The following is a 15,084-nucleotide window of genomic DNA, read 5'->3' as shown; positions in this document are numbered from 1 at the left end:
GGCGCATCTGGGCCGCCCTCCCAGCCACCTGCTCCGGGGCCTCTGACCGTTCAGCACCTGGACTAAGGTTCTCTCCTCGGAAAGGCCCTCCCGAGCTGCCCAGTGAGTCACCCCGGCGACAGCAGCCCTCACTTCGCCTGGCTCTCCACGTTAGTCCGGACTTTCTTGTGTAAAGTTCTTTCGCAGCTGGTAAAGAAACCTATTCTGAGTCTCCCTTTTCAGAACACAGCTCCACGAGCAGGAAGCCGGTGCCCTGATCACCTCTGCAGTCCTCCTAACGCACTGCACAGCACATGGGAGATACTCGATAAATATCTGCTGAATAAATTTTAAAAAGTCAAATTTGAAATTAATTCAAGAAACAAAACTTTTTCTAGCACTGACACTTCTGCAAAGATAGTACGTGGTTATACGTTTGAGTGTTGCAAATAAGACCACACCCAAAAAACCTTCCCTACACACGTTTCATTTACTGCATAAATATGAACTTTGTTATTCGGTCGTTTTTTTTGCCTGTGCAGTCTAGCAGGAACTCATTCAAAGACAGTAACACTGACTGACTGCCCGGTGCCACACACGTCCCTGTAGCATGAGACTAATACCCTGAAGGGAGTTACAGAAGGGTCAACGGTTTCCTTGTAGAAGTTACTCGGTAAAGAAATCTCCCAGAGTAGCTCTGAAAGCATCTGCCAAAATATGTTCCCTTCTATTTGCATTATTCCCTGTGTATACCAAACATGGAAATAAAACTGTACTTAAAAGGAAATGACAAAATTTAAATGTAGAAAGGCAAGTGGAATTCAGAAATAAATTAACTTGGAATATAGCAAGTTTAATTACTAGGTATGAACAGTACCTCATGACAGGTGTCTTTATAAAGCATCCTCGCTATGTCAGCTTGCTCACTGTCTGCTGTAATTAAACACAGATATCTATTACCAGAAATCTGGAAACACAAGACTATCAAAATTAATACAGTCATTTAAGTTTTCAGTTTGACAAAAGCGGACACATACCATTTAAAATGAAAATATATATTATAAATAAAGTCCTGGCAGCAAAATAAAATTTTACAGGCAGCTATAATTTCACATCCCACGTAACACTAATTCTCTGGGTACAGAGCAGCCTTTCTTCACCTTTAAATGATAGGATATTAATGGAGAAATGACCATAATCAATCACAGTGATTATGAAAAGCCTCTCAGCTAAGTTTCTAAGCTTATACGTAAAACTATGAGGAATCATATGTCCATTACTCGGTGCACTGGTGTTTTGCTTTCTGACAGTCAATTCTATAAGCTACAACTACCTTATTAAATATTTTTAAAACTAAATCATAACGTTAACATTATTACTTACAGATCAAAATACAAACTTTTAATGTAATGTTTTATGAAAGGCATTTCTCAACTTGGAATGTAAACAGTATTAAAAAAATGCACACGAAAGAAAAAAAAAATATTCAACCTCCATAGAAAATCACTGTGTTGTGGAGAAGCAGCTGAGCGTCAGCTTTGAACTCTTCGTAACTTCGGTACTTCCCTTCGTTCACTTTCTGAATAGGGCAAAAAAACAAAACGGCACAGGAGTTACTAGTGAAAACATCTGTCTGCACTGTGCGAACAGGGTTAGCAGAACTTTCCAGAACGACATCACGGATACCCGTGTCCCACAGTGTTGATGGGCCATATGTAAGAAATGCCCATTACTCCATGTACGGTTAGAATGTGACAGTACGATGGAGTGTGGCAGATCTGACACCCTGCAGCCACCACCGTCCTCTGTGTTAATTCACCACAGTGAACCTGGCAGCCTGCATGTCTCATTCATTCTGTAACGATGATAAAAAATCCTGCTTAGGTTTGTAAATAGTGAAAGCTTGGGCCAGTGTGGCTGATGAAACCCTAACTACATACCGCCCGCTGTTCTAACACAGGAGAATAAAGACAGGGGCGGGGGGCGGGGCACAGAGAACTGTCAGCCTCTGTGACAATTTACCATAACTACAAAGAAGATACGTTTACCATTCTGAATTGGACTAGGTACTAACTTATAAATAATTATAAAATAAAGGCCCAGATGTCCCTGAGGCACCGAGGCAATGCTGGGGTTTCTCTCACAGTGAAGCGGCAAACACTGAAGATGTTTCATCACTGGATTCTCCGTAGCTTTGCCTTCTGCTGCCAAAGAGAAAGCTCACGGAGGAAATTTGAGAGCGTTTTTTTGGGGGGTGGAGGGGTGGCGGGGGGAGAGGCTATGCCTGAGGCTGTGAAATCTGTGGGTAGGAGATCAAACTAAAATTACTTGTTTTTAATCCAGGATTTGCCAACTACTTTAAGGGTACAACCTTCATTTACCCTTTTCTTCCATTGAAATAATACACCTTCAGTCAATCTCTGCCGCTAAGGGGACTGGGAAACTTATAAGATAATTTCCATTGCTATGGTCTCCCTATAAGCTATTACGTCCAACCATATGATTTCAAAATTTGAAAATGACACATAAGCTACAGAATTAGTAATTCAGCAACCCTAACTGGAAACATGTCTAAGTGTTCTATTGGTTTTACTGTAATTAATAATTAAATAGTAACAAACCCAACAATCCTCAGCTAGAGTAGATAAAATTGAAAACTTTAATTAATAATTTTGTTTTGTTCAAGTTCATTTCACTGTTTCCCAAGACTCTACATTAGTGCTACGTTCTGTTCCCTTACAGAAACTAAGCGCGTCTGCTGAAATGAGGGACCCACCTCCAGGTGTGAACTCTACACCTGAACATGGAACTAACCAGGCAACCATACATTTGCTTTAACCAACAAGTAAGCACCAATATCCACACGTGGCTTAAAGCCAGGCCTTTTATAAGATGACAGCTAATCTGCACCAGAGCAAGCACATGAAATTTAAAAGCAGCAGCCCTGGGAGTGCTGGCCACATCTGCCGGTTTTAGTGACAGGCAGGGCAGGCACCCCGGAGGGAGTCTGCAGCAGCAGGGGAGCAGCTTTACCTCCTGGATGGTGGGGACGTCGACCGCTGAGTGCACCAGCCTCCGGTACATCGGGTGTTTGCTGTCCTTCCCCTTTTTATTAAGGTCTATAGCCTGAAAGGTCATTAGATACAGCACTTTTAAACATGGCTGGAGAGAGACAGGTAAAACATCAGTCTCTACACAACAAGGACTTTAGAACTTAACGAAAAAATGCACATGCACTGTTACAGTTTAACGCGGCGACCCTTAAGGCTATGACGGAAAGAACTATTACTTGGGAAAATTCCTTCTCATTCATTCATTCGTTCGTTCGTTCGTTCGTTCATTTATTTATTTTTAATTCCTTCTCCTTTTTCACTCAGCCCCGTCCCATATCAACGATCATTCTGATAAATGAATTTTTTAAATGTAAATGTTTCTAATCTGATACAGCTGAAAGAAATGCCTGTTCAAAAGCAAAAACAAAATGAAGAAAATCTAAAAGTCCTTTCATAGAACTATTTACTATACAAAAGAAATATGACAGTAGTGATTCCCACCCTTCAGACTGCCCTGTTCGTCTCTGTTACTTGCCGGTCATTGAGTTTTAAAGAGTGAACCGGAATGAAATTTAACTGGGTGACACGGGGACCCCCTCATCCCACCCCCATCCGGCAGGACTCACCCTCTCCTTCATGCGGGACACGATGAACCTCAGGTACGTACTCAGCTCCTGCTTATTTGTACTCTTCTTCTTGATGCTCTGTTAAAAACAGGAAATGCCCGATATAAAAATCTTATCATTTGTATGTTTATATTCATGTAAAAGACTTATACATATAAAAGATTATAGTATACAAAATTTGTTTAAAAGATGCACTATTTCCGACATCTGAATAGAGAAATCTTTGAAATTTGTAGAGCAAAAGTAGCAATTACTGTAACTGGAATCAGAAAGTAGTATATCGTACTTGACGTGTGAACTCTAGAAAACTATGCATTTTTTCTTTTCTTGATATTTTGAAACTTCAACCAATTTTCAGATGAAAAGAAATGATAATGATGATGGCATAATAATAACATAACGTATAATCACTTATTTTACCCACCCCACCCCCAAAAATCAATGACTGACGTCCTGTAGGGTGTATTTTAAATTAGCAAGAGCGAATGGTGAATTAAAAAAAAAAAAATTATTTCTTAAAAAGGTTATTAAAAGTCCATGTCACTTATGAGTTACGTGCAGTGCAGTGGCACATGGCCATATATCTGTTTTAAAATGCTACTGATCTATTCAGAAATAACTCCAATTTCTATGAGTCTGGCCTAAACGCTAGTTAGGTTTCTTAATTTCTCTCTCAGAAAATCTAACGTCACATGAAGAAAAGAACCAGGATTCTACCTGTTAAGTTCTTTCTGGACAGCTAGGAAACACGGACAAACGTTCCCATCTCCTCGGCCCAGGTTAGGACCCCACGGCAGACACGCAGCCACGAGGGGCCACACTGCCGAGGACTGAGCGGCACGGGCCAGTCCCGAACGGGTGTTCTCACTTTCAGGCCACTAGCTTATCTCTCCCAAAGAACTCTACGCACAGGACGTCATCTCAGTACGCTTGACAGGGTGAAGGAAGAACAGACGTTTCTCACTGAGAATCCCTAACTACAGCTTGAGAGAGTTGAGCGTACATGCGTACGGTATTAAAATATCCGCACACAACACAGAGTGCAAACACGTTTTCTTAGCTGGAGACCATTTCGCAGACCTCATGTTTAAAGTGACCCCTCCTTCCACCTCTCGCCTGGGTTCTCTGGCAATGCACAAACACAGTCACGGCCCCTCCTTACCAAGCTTTGTCTGACCTGCGCACACCGTCCGAATTTATGCCAACTGCAGAGCAGCTCTCCCGACACTGGCCCCACGCAGAGAGGCTGGGGAAACGCCTTGAAGTGCAGCTGGGCTTCAGCCCTGAGCATCGGAGCTGGAGTTTCTGGGGGAAGGCCCTGTGCCCCACGTCTGCTGGCTCACTCCTCTGCTCGATTCCTCAGGTGGCTGGGACTCACGGCCAAGACCGAGCCCAAGAGGGTATTTGTGGAACTTAAAAGGGCAATGACGTTCCCTGGACCTAGGTTTATAATTTTTGGGAAGGGGGCTTTGATGTGGCTGTGAAGTCTCATTCTGAACAGGTTCCCCAGTGATCCTCGTGCACACAGACCGCGAGAACTACTGACCCTTCCGCCAGAGACCAGCGCCCTGCTCCCGCGCTGCCCATCACGCAGGGCGCAGAGGGAGCTGCCAGAGGGTCTGAAGCGCCGTCAGCTATTAACACTCCCAGACCCCTGGTGTGGCAGCGGGACACCCTTGCACGCGCAGCCGGACAGTCCGATGGATGCAGAGAAGGGGAAGAGGTAAGCGAGCCAAGAAGGCTGCTCTGTTCTCACCTCTTGGGAACCCTACGTTCCCTGAAACAGGAAGGAGAACGACACAGTGGTTCTCAGTCTACACACTCCGGCTACACACTCCATCGTGACAAACATTTCGCTGCGGTACCAGAACTGCTGAGCCCAAATATCGAGCTGATCGTTAAAAGCATAAACTTGTGAGTTCAGACATAATAGCAATCTACAAGAGGTCAGAAGTCTTGTGATAGTATTTGTGGGCTTGAAGTTCTTTTAACAGGTAACATTATTTAGGGGAAATACACAGCCAGCCCTTTATGTAGTGCTGAATCATAACGTCCTCTCTTGAGTGGCGACGGTGGGAACAGGGACCTCACACCTTCACCACACGGCCCTGTCTCTAGGGCCGCTGTGTGCTTCGCGCGTGGCAGGAGCACAGTGTCATCGACCTATGAAGCACTTCGGCATCCATGGGAATCTAACCACTTTTGTTTTCAGAGCCTTGGAAACTAAAGCAACTCAGCATTTCTTGGGCCAAACTGAGGCCGTGCTAGAATCCGAGTGTCAGTCCGGCTAAAATGTCCTAACTACATCGTTCTTTCTTTGAAACAAAAACAATGAAAACACTTTTAAAAAAAATGTTGAAAACACTCTGAAACAGCAGGAAACCCTCCGTTTTACTTTGCTGAAGTTTGGGTAACTTCTGCACTCCATTGTCCCCGTGTGAGAAAGGTCCATTTCCAGGCCCCACTTCCAGTTCACAGACCTAGACAGAACGTGGACGTCACCTCTCTCACACGCCTCCATTCTGGGCCATCCGTGTGCACGTTTTAAGTGAACTGCTGCATCAGTGCAGCCATGTGCAGCGACATCTCCTTCCTGGGGGGAAGACTGTGACTTCACGGTTCAGGCTGAGGGCCTTAACGTCAGAAACTAGCGGGTGACAATCTGAGTCTGCATCATGTTTAAACCTGCTTCGATTCTCTTCTGTGTGCAGTTAAAAGTGGTGGCGTGAGCTCGGAAAAATGAGTTTCAAACGAAATGTAGAAAGGAAACAAAGGGGACAGATGACTTCCCTGGTTAAATAAATGTGACCTGCCCCGCCACAGCTCCGACCCCTTCAAAAGGCTACTGCGGGTCTTCGCCCGTGTACCAAAGCGCTGCCTCTGACCCCACCGTCCTCTCCTCCCCACCGATCCCCACTGGCTGTGTATTAGGACCACCTGGGAAAGCCGCTAAAAACACCGATGTCCATTTACAGAAAGTTCTAGAACAGGCACAACCTATCTGTGATGGAAAGTAATGAGAATGACTGGGAGGACGGGGACTCAATGGTTATACCCTCTGCCTCAGCGGGACTTGGGTGCACAGGTGTGTGTGCATCTATTTGTCAAATAGTATGCTCAAGACTCAAGTGAACCCCTGCAAATTGCTTTACCTCAAAGAAAAAGCCCGCCAAAGTCGAAGTGCCAGCCCAGAGGGGCCTAAGCACTCGCTGCTACACCCCAGGCATTTCTAACACACGACGACCCTGACTGAGAACCACTGGTGCCAAAAAAGAGGCTGTGGGCTTGCACCAACGGTGCAGCAGTTCCGAATGTGACCCTGGCTGCTGCGCCGCGAGGTGTCAAATGGTGACCTTCAAAAGTTCTCTGGTACGGTGATGCCAGGCCTAGTACCTTTGTCCATCTTCTTGCTCAAACAAACAGAACTGCCCCCTTACTGCCCCTTTCATCACCTGCTCGTTCTCTGCAGGCACCGTATCAGAAACTTCAATGGTTCAGGGCTGTCTAGGACTCAACAAAAGGAGTTTCGCAGCCCAGGAAAATTACTTTGTCGAAAGCCTCTGTTACTTGGTTTTTTATTTTCTACAGCTGCTCAATACATCTTCTCCAGTGATGCACATGGGACTCTACTGCAGACACCAGACAAAAAATGAAGTGCACACAAGCACTGCGCTGGTCCATGAATGGTCGTCCCGGGGCTCAGCTCTGTGCAGGGACGGGCTGCTCAAGGCGCCCAGGGGCCTGGGAGGGGCCTGCTTCCCACTGAAGCGAACAGGAAAGGACCCGGGACAGACGCAATCCTCTCCCAACACTCTGCAGGGACAAGCCTCTGCTGCGAGACGCTTTCAGATTTGCTAGCTCGGTGGGCTTTCCTTCTGAGAGGATCCAGCTGTCGCTTGGAGATTTTGTATTTCAGCTTCTGTCCCAGAGGAGCACTGTAAGGCTTCTGGGGAGTTCTTAGGTAACATACTGTGAACTGCCTTCTGTGACACTCACAGACCAAGGCACCTATAGTGACTTGAGAAAAAGCCGCTGACTAATGCAAAGTAGAGGGTCAACTTCTGAGATAAATACTCTTGTCTGCAACGTAGCTAAGCGGACAGCTCCGGACAAGCTCAGAAAACACAGAAGCAATGCTGCGCACCGTCTGCAGACTGCTTCAGACCTGAGCCCTCCTCCGGTCTTGAAGACCTGTACCTGCTCCACGCTGGCCCTCGGGACTGCTCAGGAGAGGTCCCTCTGACCCTAGGATGCAGCTCAGAACCCACCCGGGCCAGCCCCGTAAGTTCTGGGAACTGTTCCTGTCACCGGCAGCTCTAGGAGTGATTTGGGTCAAACTCTGGAAATTACGAGACAAGCTGTCCATTCTATGAGCGCCGTTCTCGCACCCATTTTAAAACGACAGTAATCGCTTGGCTGAAACCGTGTTTCAAAAGTACGTGAGACGCCGTCCGCTACAGCGAGAGGCTCCTGAGCCCGTTACAGAGAGCCGAGGGGCCGCTCTCCTCCAAGGGGGAAACGAAGGCCAACCCTGCGCATCTCCCTGAATGACGGACTCTTAAGCCAGTTACAAATGATCGCTGGGTTACTGCAAATCCAGAGACAAGTCGTGAAGGAGGAGCCGCACGCGGCGTCTCCCGGTGTTTCTAGCTGGAAGGAGGTATGAACAACTCTGACCCACGGCTGACTGTGGATTACATGGCCCAAGCATCACTATTTGATGGGACATTCAAGATTAAATGGTCTGGAATTTTTAATGGACCTAGGACTCTGCTTTTCAGTTGTACAGATGTATTTCTGTAAAGAATGAACTTGTGGAAAGAGCACTTCAGCACGCCGAATATCCCCCCAAAACGCTGAAAAGCAGAAATCAAGGTATCATCTCCTTAGATCACACAATTCTGCTGCGAGGGTTTAAACCCAAGTCCCCAAGTCTCTGACTAAAGACAAAGGCCTTGCGCTTTTTGGAGTCCCAGTATCTAGAATGTTCTCGGTGGGCAAACTTCCTGTGGCAGGAGGGCCCGATGGTAAATATTTGGGATTTGAGGAAACACGGCCGGTGTCTGCCCGAGCCGCTCGACTGCCACCGCGGCGAGGAAGCGGCCGCAGACAGCGCGGATGCTCCGTGAGCGGGGCCGTGCTCTAACAAGCCTCGTGGACGCCAAAACAGTAATTTCTTACGACTTTCACAAAATAACACTCCTCTTTTGACTTTTCTTCAATTATTTAAAACCCTGACACCCATTCTTAGCTCATGAGCAGTACACGAACAGGTGGCGGGCTTGCCCTGGCCCACGGGCTGCAGTTTGCAACCCCTGACTAGTTCCAGCTCTGGAAAGCAGGGGCCACGACGGTCTCGCCGAGCATTCTCCTGCCGGGCCCTGGACGCTAGCCGGCACGCAGTAAGTGTTCAGTAGCCACTAGGTGGACCGAACTGACGACGGTCACTCCTAACCAACCTCACTGCCTACGACAAAAAAATACCCCATGTAGCTGAACTCGACAGTATGAGATCCTTCCAAAAGTCAGTCACGCCAGAGCTGTGTTGGCACATTCTGGCCGCTATAAACCATTCCGTTTACCTCTGGTGTGGGAACCATCCAGTCTCCAGATGGCACCTACATATCATTCACTGCTGGCCCCTAACAAATGAGAGAGCTCGTTTAAAGGGCAGTGAGTTCACTACCACCTGGGGACACATGCTGGAGAGCAGACTCCAGGGCCTCAGCCCCAAGGCTTGTTCTGAACAGCACACTGGGGATTCTGGCCCCTTTGGCCCCCAAGTCACTAGAGAAATGCTAATGTGCATGTAAAAGACCTAAGCAGTCTGAGGAATCTCAGTGCTGCAAGCACTCCTCCATGACTGCCTGCAACCACGCACGGAAAAGAATCACGACGAATTCTACCCGCCCGTAAACTGCCTGTGTCGTTACTGAAATCAGAGGCTGCGCAGTACCCTCCACAACTTGTAATGACGGAATACAAAGGAATCCCAGTGTTCATAAGAAATCCCCAAAACTGAGACTTTAACCACAGAGCCGGTCTAGGGGGGCGGGGGGAGGGGAGTGGCCCCAATCTCTGCTATTTCCCCTCCCATACCACTGGGACCCCAACACCAATCAATGACAATCATTTTTTAGAATAATTTTCTAAAAACACACCTACATTCAGTCTTTTTCACCACTGGTACCGACACACTGAAATTAACCCTGTAATACAAGACCAAAGACCAGAGCACCGAACCTGCCGCCAGTCTCAGTGGTGGCCGGCGCGGAAGCTCACTCATGCACGGAGCGTGCACTGCACACACGTATGTGTGTGTGTGGGGGGGGTGCCTCCAGCTCTCCCCTGGACCCCTACAGCCAATCCAGCAACAGTCCTTTGCACTGAAGTTTCCGGCCATTGTATTTTTTTTTTAATGTAAAGGAATGTAAATGTAAGCTTTGAGACCTCCCTTAAGCTGTCACAGATACGCCTTCTCACAGCTGGTGGCAGGAACTCAGAGGATAATTCAAACTACTACGAGTATCTTGAGGGAGACCCTCGGAGATGTGCTAGAAACGCAACACCACCCCACGCCCAGTGAGGAGGCTGGTCCTGCAGAATCCCTGACGCACGGTGTTTCCAGTCTTGTTCACCACAGCTACACACTGCACCGACTGCTACTCCGCCTGTACCTGTGCTAAGTTTTACAAAGTCGACTCTCTGATCTCTGACTGAGGTCAGCGAGTTAGGTTCAGATGATGTAATCAGTTGTATAGCAGTCAGTCCGGGGTGACTTACCAACTAATAAAGCATCTCAAATTAATTCCACAGGCCACAAAACCAACCGGTATTGCACAAATACGTAGTATTTCTCAACCCACTAAATCCGCATAGTCACAAAAAATTGCTAAAGTATTATTAGCTACAGATATAGGATGTGACTATGCATGTCAGGAATTTTATCGTTCAATATTAAATGCACTTTGGGGAGGAACTTTAAGCTCCTCTCTGGCGAGTTATAGGGACCCAAGAATAGGAAAAGAACGTTCAGATAAACTTCGTGAAACCAGGTATTCTAGTCCATCTAGTTGTTCCTCCTCTTCTACACAATACTAATCTTTAATGAAAAAACAAGATTCCAAAGGCAGAAGCAGAATGCATTCCTCAGTGGAGTTAAGTCTTTCCATTCTTTTCTGAAAATAAGTTACATGACTCTGCTTTCAGGTCATGAAATGAGTATCATTTGTTCTCTACTCACGGAGGCTGACCACCAGCCAACGAGAACACCACCTGTCCACCTGCATGCGCCTTCCCCTCCTACCTCCTGCATTTGCAGACGATGAAAGACAGTGCACACTTGTTCAGTTCAGCAGTACTGGAAACACGAAGTGAGCTTTCTATTTACCTAGATTAAGATGGACCCATCCTGACATACAGACCGGCCCAACTACCATCTCCTTACTTAAGAGTTAAAATTCAAAGACAAAATTCCATTCGGATTCTAAACAAGCCACAAAATACTTATCACAGAGGTCAAAGACACCACCACCCCAAACATTCCACACTCATACCCAAGCCTTTCTGACCGTGGCACTGTCAAACCCGTAACGGGAGGGCAATGTGGAAACCAGGTGCCTCCTGTTCTCTCCTACTTGGGTCCAGGTAGTTTTATAAAGAGATTAGATAATAATACATGAGGTTTTAAAGTTTTATATCCCAGATCCAAATTTTAAAATCTTCTGGCTTTATCAACGTTCCCATTACTTTTTCCCCTAGTCAAGACTGTGATGAACAGTAAAACTGCCTGTTTTACTGTATTAAGATCTTTTTTTAATTAATTTTCTACTTTGTTAGTATAAAAATAGGATCCAGTTGGCTTTAAAAATTGTAAAAAAATATTTTCATTCAGTGTTCGATACTATGATTGTCTATTACTTTTTTTTTTAAAAAGGCCCTCTCCCCTCCCCCCAAAAAAGGCTTCTGTTTTATTTAAAAATCAAATCTCCATTCCCTATTCTTTAATATGTATCTTGAAGGTAAATGCACTTACTTTCAGGGTGAAAATATTAATAGATTTCCCACATTAACAAGCGAAGGCCAGAAAGCAAGAACAATCAGTTTCATAGTAGATACATAAGGAATTCATGTTCAAAGTATTTTCATTAAGCCATTTATACCATTTCATTCTGAACATTAACTGAGCATTCTCTCATCTTACCTACATACCCAAAAGAAAGAAAAGAATGAAAAGGGGATTCAGAAGTAAATTTCCACCTCCAGTTTCAAGAAATAGCTTTCACCACGATTCTTTCTTTCGCTATCAAAACAGCCAAAAGTCACAGCGCACATTACTCAAACTGTGAGTTACCCAGAATTAAGTCTGTATGTACCACCTTGATTAAGCCCTAGGGGGCCTCCTAATGGCGACTTAGTCTTGGTTTTGTTTTAGTAGACCCATTAAATTCCTTAATTTTCAGTATCTGCCTAATGAGTATACTATAACCCATGTGGAAAAAATATCTAGTACCTGGGTTTAACATCCAATTTAAAAGTTAATTTGAAACGCTTTCTATAAACTCCTTTCTCTTTTAAGTTGTTAGGTTTCCTGTAAAATACGTATCTTCATTCCAAATACGTTAAAGAGAAGCTGCATTCGAAGGAGCCTCAGGAACAGTCCGTCAGCGCGGAAGCACCAGGCAGGGGCGCGCATCCTCGGGTGCCCGCAGAGGTCTGCCTGCCGACAACAGGGGTCCTGAGAGCCAGGTCCGCGAAGGCAGGAGAGCTCTATGCTGTCTGTGTGGGACCGACGTACTTCAGCTACGAATAAGATTCTCCACAGAGACTACTTCGTTTCCTTATCTACCTTTCCTTGTGTTTCTGTATTTTATTAATGGGCTAGCTTCATTCACCAGTTTGTATGTTAACGCAACTTAAAAATTTGTGATCCTTAAACAGAAAAATGCCATCTGAAATGTGAGGGGAGATGAGTACTTTCTAGACAGTGGAATAATACATCCCCTGTCTACTACCTTGAATACCTTTTTTGTGACTTAAACTGATCTTTCCATATAAAATCACAATAAGTATAAATGGAATGTAAAGTGAACCAAAGCTGGGTCATAAAGAATTGTAAGATAAAATTTTACATCACCATAAAATATAATTATAAAAGCCCAAGATAAAAATCTTTGGGTGGATTTCACTGGGGCAATAATCTACTTCAGAGGCCCAAATATGGAAAAAGAGACAAGTAGGTCACCGTGGCCCTCCCTTCTAGCACTTTCTATGTGCTCTCAGTAACAGCAACACAATACACAACTCAGAGCGCTAACTTTTGCTCCCTAATGACATCATTTTAGTCTACACGTAAAATTTTAATTTATCTGAACTTAAAAGGAGCTATAATACAAATCTATAGCTCTTCCAACTTATGAGAACAACATCCATTCACGTGTTACGAGAGGGTGGAGGAAACGGGCCCATTCTCAAAACTACATCTCAAAACCATTCAACTGGAAAGTGCCAACTATTTTGTTTTGCTTTCTCCCTAAAGTTAACTTTCTGACTTTTTATGAGGCACCAGCTTCACAGCAAATGCAGCACTATCAGAAACGAGAGCCATTCATCTGTGGAATACACACTTTGGTACATACACTGTGTCTCACAGCCATGACGCAGTGTCTGCTACCCAACCTGCTGTGTTCACAAGGGACAAGTTGATTTGCGTCCTTCCGTTAGCACTCTTCCAAGTCATAACGATGTCTTGATGGGCAGAAGAAATGCCAGGCCAGTCACGAAGCTGACATTCTATCCCAAAGGTGCTTCCCTTGGAGTGCCGCGGGTGCCTGGAATGCACGGTTCTCAGCCTGCGCTGACTGATACAGGGGACAGCCATAAGCCGCGTGTGCCAAACTGAAACCAGCTCCTGGGTCTCGCAGGCCACATTCAAGTGCTCAACAAACACGTAGCCAGTGGCTCCTGCTGGACAACACAGAGAACGTCTATCCCCACAGAAAGGTCTCCCCAACAGCACTGCTCTAAAAGGCACCATAGCTCCAACCTCTGGGGCGGTCCTAGGGTTTAACATAGTGCCTTTTACCCGTATATTAAAATTGTCAAGTAGTCATCACTCAAACAGTATCGTGATGTTCCCCAGCAGGACTCGACGCCAGTGAGTGTAGTGTGCAGTGCACACACGCACACACATGCGCGCACACGCACACACTCCTCCGAGTACACACAGCACAGACGTACACCTATGCATGCACATACACACCAGCCATGCATGCATACATATATGTGCTCACACACACACACAGGCTTGTATACACACCCAGGCCTACCTTCTGTAACCACAGCATCGAAGGATAAAATGACTTTGTAATATATTAAATAAATAAATAAATACATGCGCGCGCGCACGCACACACACACACATATATAAATGAAGCAACATTAAAATAAGACATCCATTTGTACCCTATCAAATTAGAAACAAAAAATTGGAAAATACTTTCATGTTGGCATAATGGGTATAATCCTCTGCAGGACAACGCAGTGATTTTAATCACAGGTTTAAATGTGCCTATCTTTTAAATTTAAGAATTCCACTTCGACGAATTTATCCTATGAAGGTGATTAGACAGAATTACACAGATGTATATAAATTTATTCTCTCTCATTTAAAAAAATACATCTGACTATACTGTGTTTTAAAGATATATCCTTTAGGCAAATAAAATCTCAAAAGCACTATTCACTTTAAAATTAAGGTTTTCTCTCTTTTTTTTCGTCTAAAAAATTCATGGCTATTTCAGGAATATGAAATTCAAATACAACCAAATAAAACAAAATATAAACCTCAGTTTCATACAAAAATGAAGTATAATGCAATTCAGACTGGAGCGTGCGACATAAACGTCCCCTCTGACAGGGAGGCTGCAGTGCCGCAGTGCCCGTCAGACAGGACGCTGGAACAATGCAGCGCGCCTCGGTGGGGGCCTGGCTGGATAGATTATGGCACACTGCGATACCCGGAAAACACCGGGGGACATTGCTGAATAGAAACGACCTGGCAGTGGTGGGGTGCAGAGAGTTACACTGACACAGATGTAAACAGACGAGCACGGGGAGAGGTCTGAGAACATGCGCCTGCTGTGTGAAAGCACTTTCAGGAGTTTCACTTTTTTTTTTTATCCTCCTCTAAGTTAGTTGAATTTTTTACAGCAAGCTTTAAAAAAAATTTTAAAGGGCTTTAAATTTTTTTTAACTACTGAGAGTTCTCAGTACTAAGAGTGGGAAACAGAACATTACTCGAATTCCGAATTTTCTTCGAAGCAAAATGCTAATCTGACGTTCATAGGCTACTTTTCGATAACAATCAACTGTATCTGTAAAGTAATAGCTTATTTTTCAGAAAGGCAAACATTCCAAAGAAATAT

General features: G+C 45.0%; 1 protein-coding gene across 1 annotated transcript in view; it reads right to left on the bottom strand.

Moving 5' to 3' along the window:
* The window catches only part of ZMYND11 (zinc finger MYND-type containing 11), a 71,851-nt gene that overhangs the window by 16,433 nt on the left and 40,334 nt on the right, over window positions 1–15,084 (bottom strand). Inside the window, exons 5-8 of the mRNA XM_011380919.2 lie at window positions 3,659–3,736; window positions 3,013–3,105; window positions 1,471–1,558; window positions 857–912 (exon numbers count right to left, since the gene is read on the bottom strand). Of these exons, the coding sequence (XP_011379221.1) occupies window positions 857–912; window positions 1,471–1,558; window positions 3,013–3,105; window positions 3,659–3,736 (315 nt within the window). The remainder of the gene's footprint in view (window positions 1–856; window positions 913–1,470; window positions 1,559–3,012; window positions 3,106–3,658; window positions 3,737–15,084) is intronic.

This window comes from Pteropus vampyrus, unplaced genomic scaffold (genome assembly GCF_000151845.1).
Source record: "Pteropus vampyrus isolate Shadow unplaced genomic scaffold, Pvam_2.0 Scaffold415, whole genome shotgun sequence".
NCBI classification, from domain to species: domain Eukaryota; kingdom Metazoa; phylum Chordata; class Mammalia; order Chiroptera; family Pteropodidae; genus Pteropus; species Pteropus vampyrus.
Note: the sequence above shows the minus strand (reverse complement) of the source record. Positions and strands in the feature narration are given on the sequence as shown.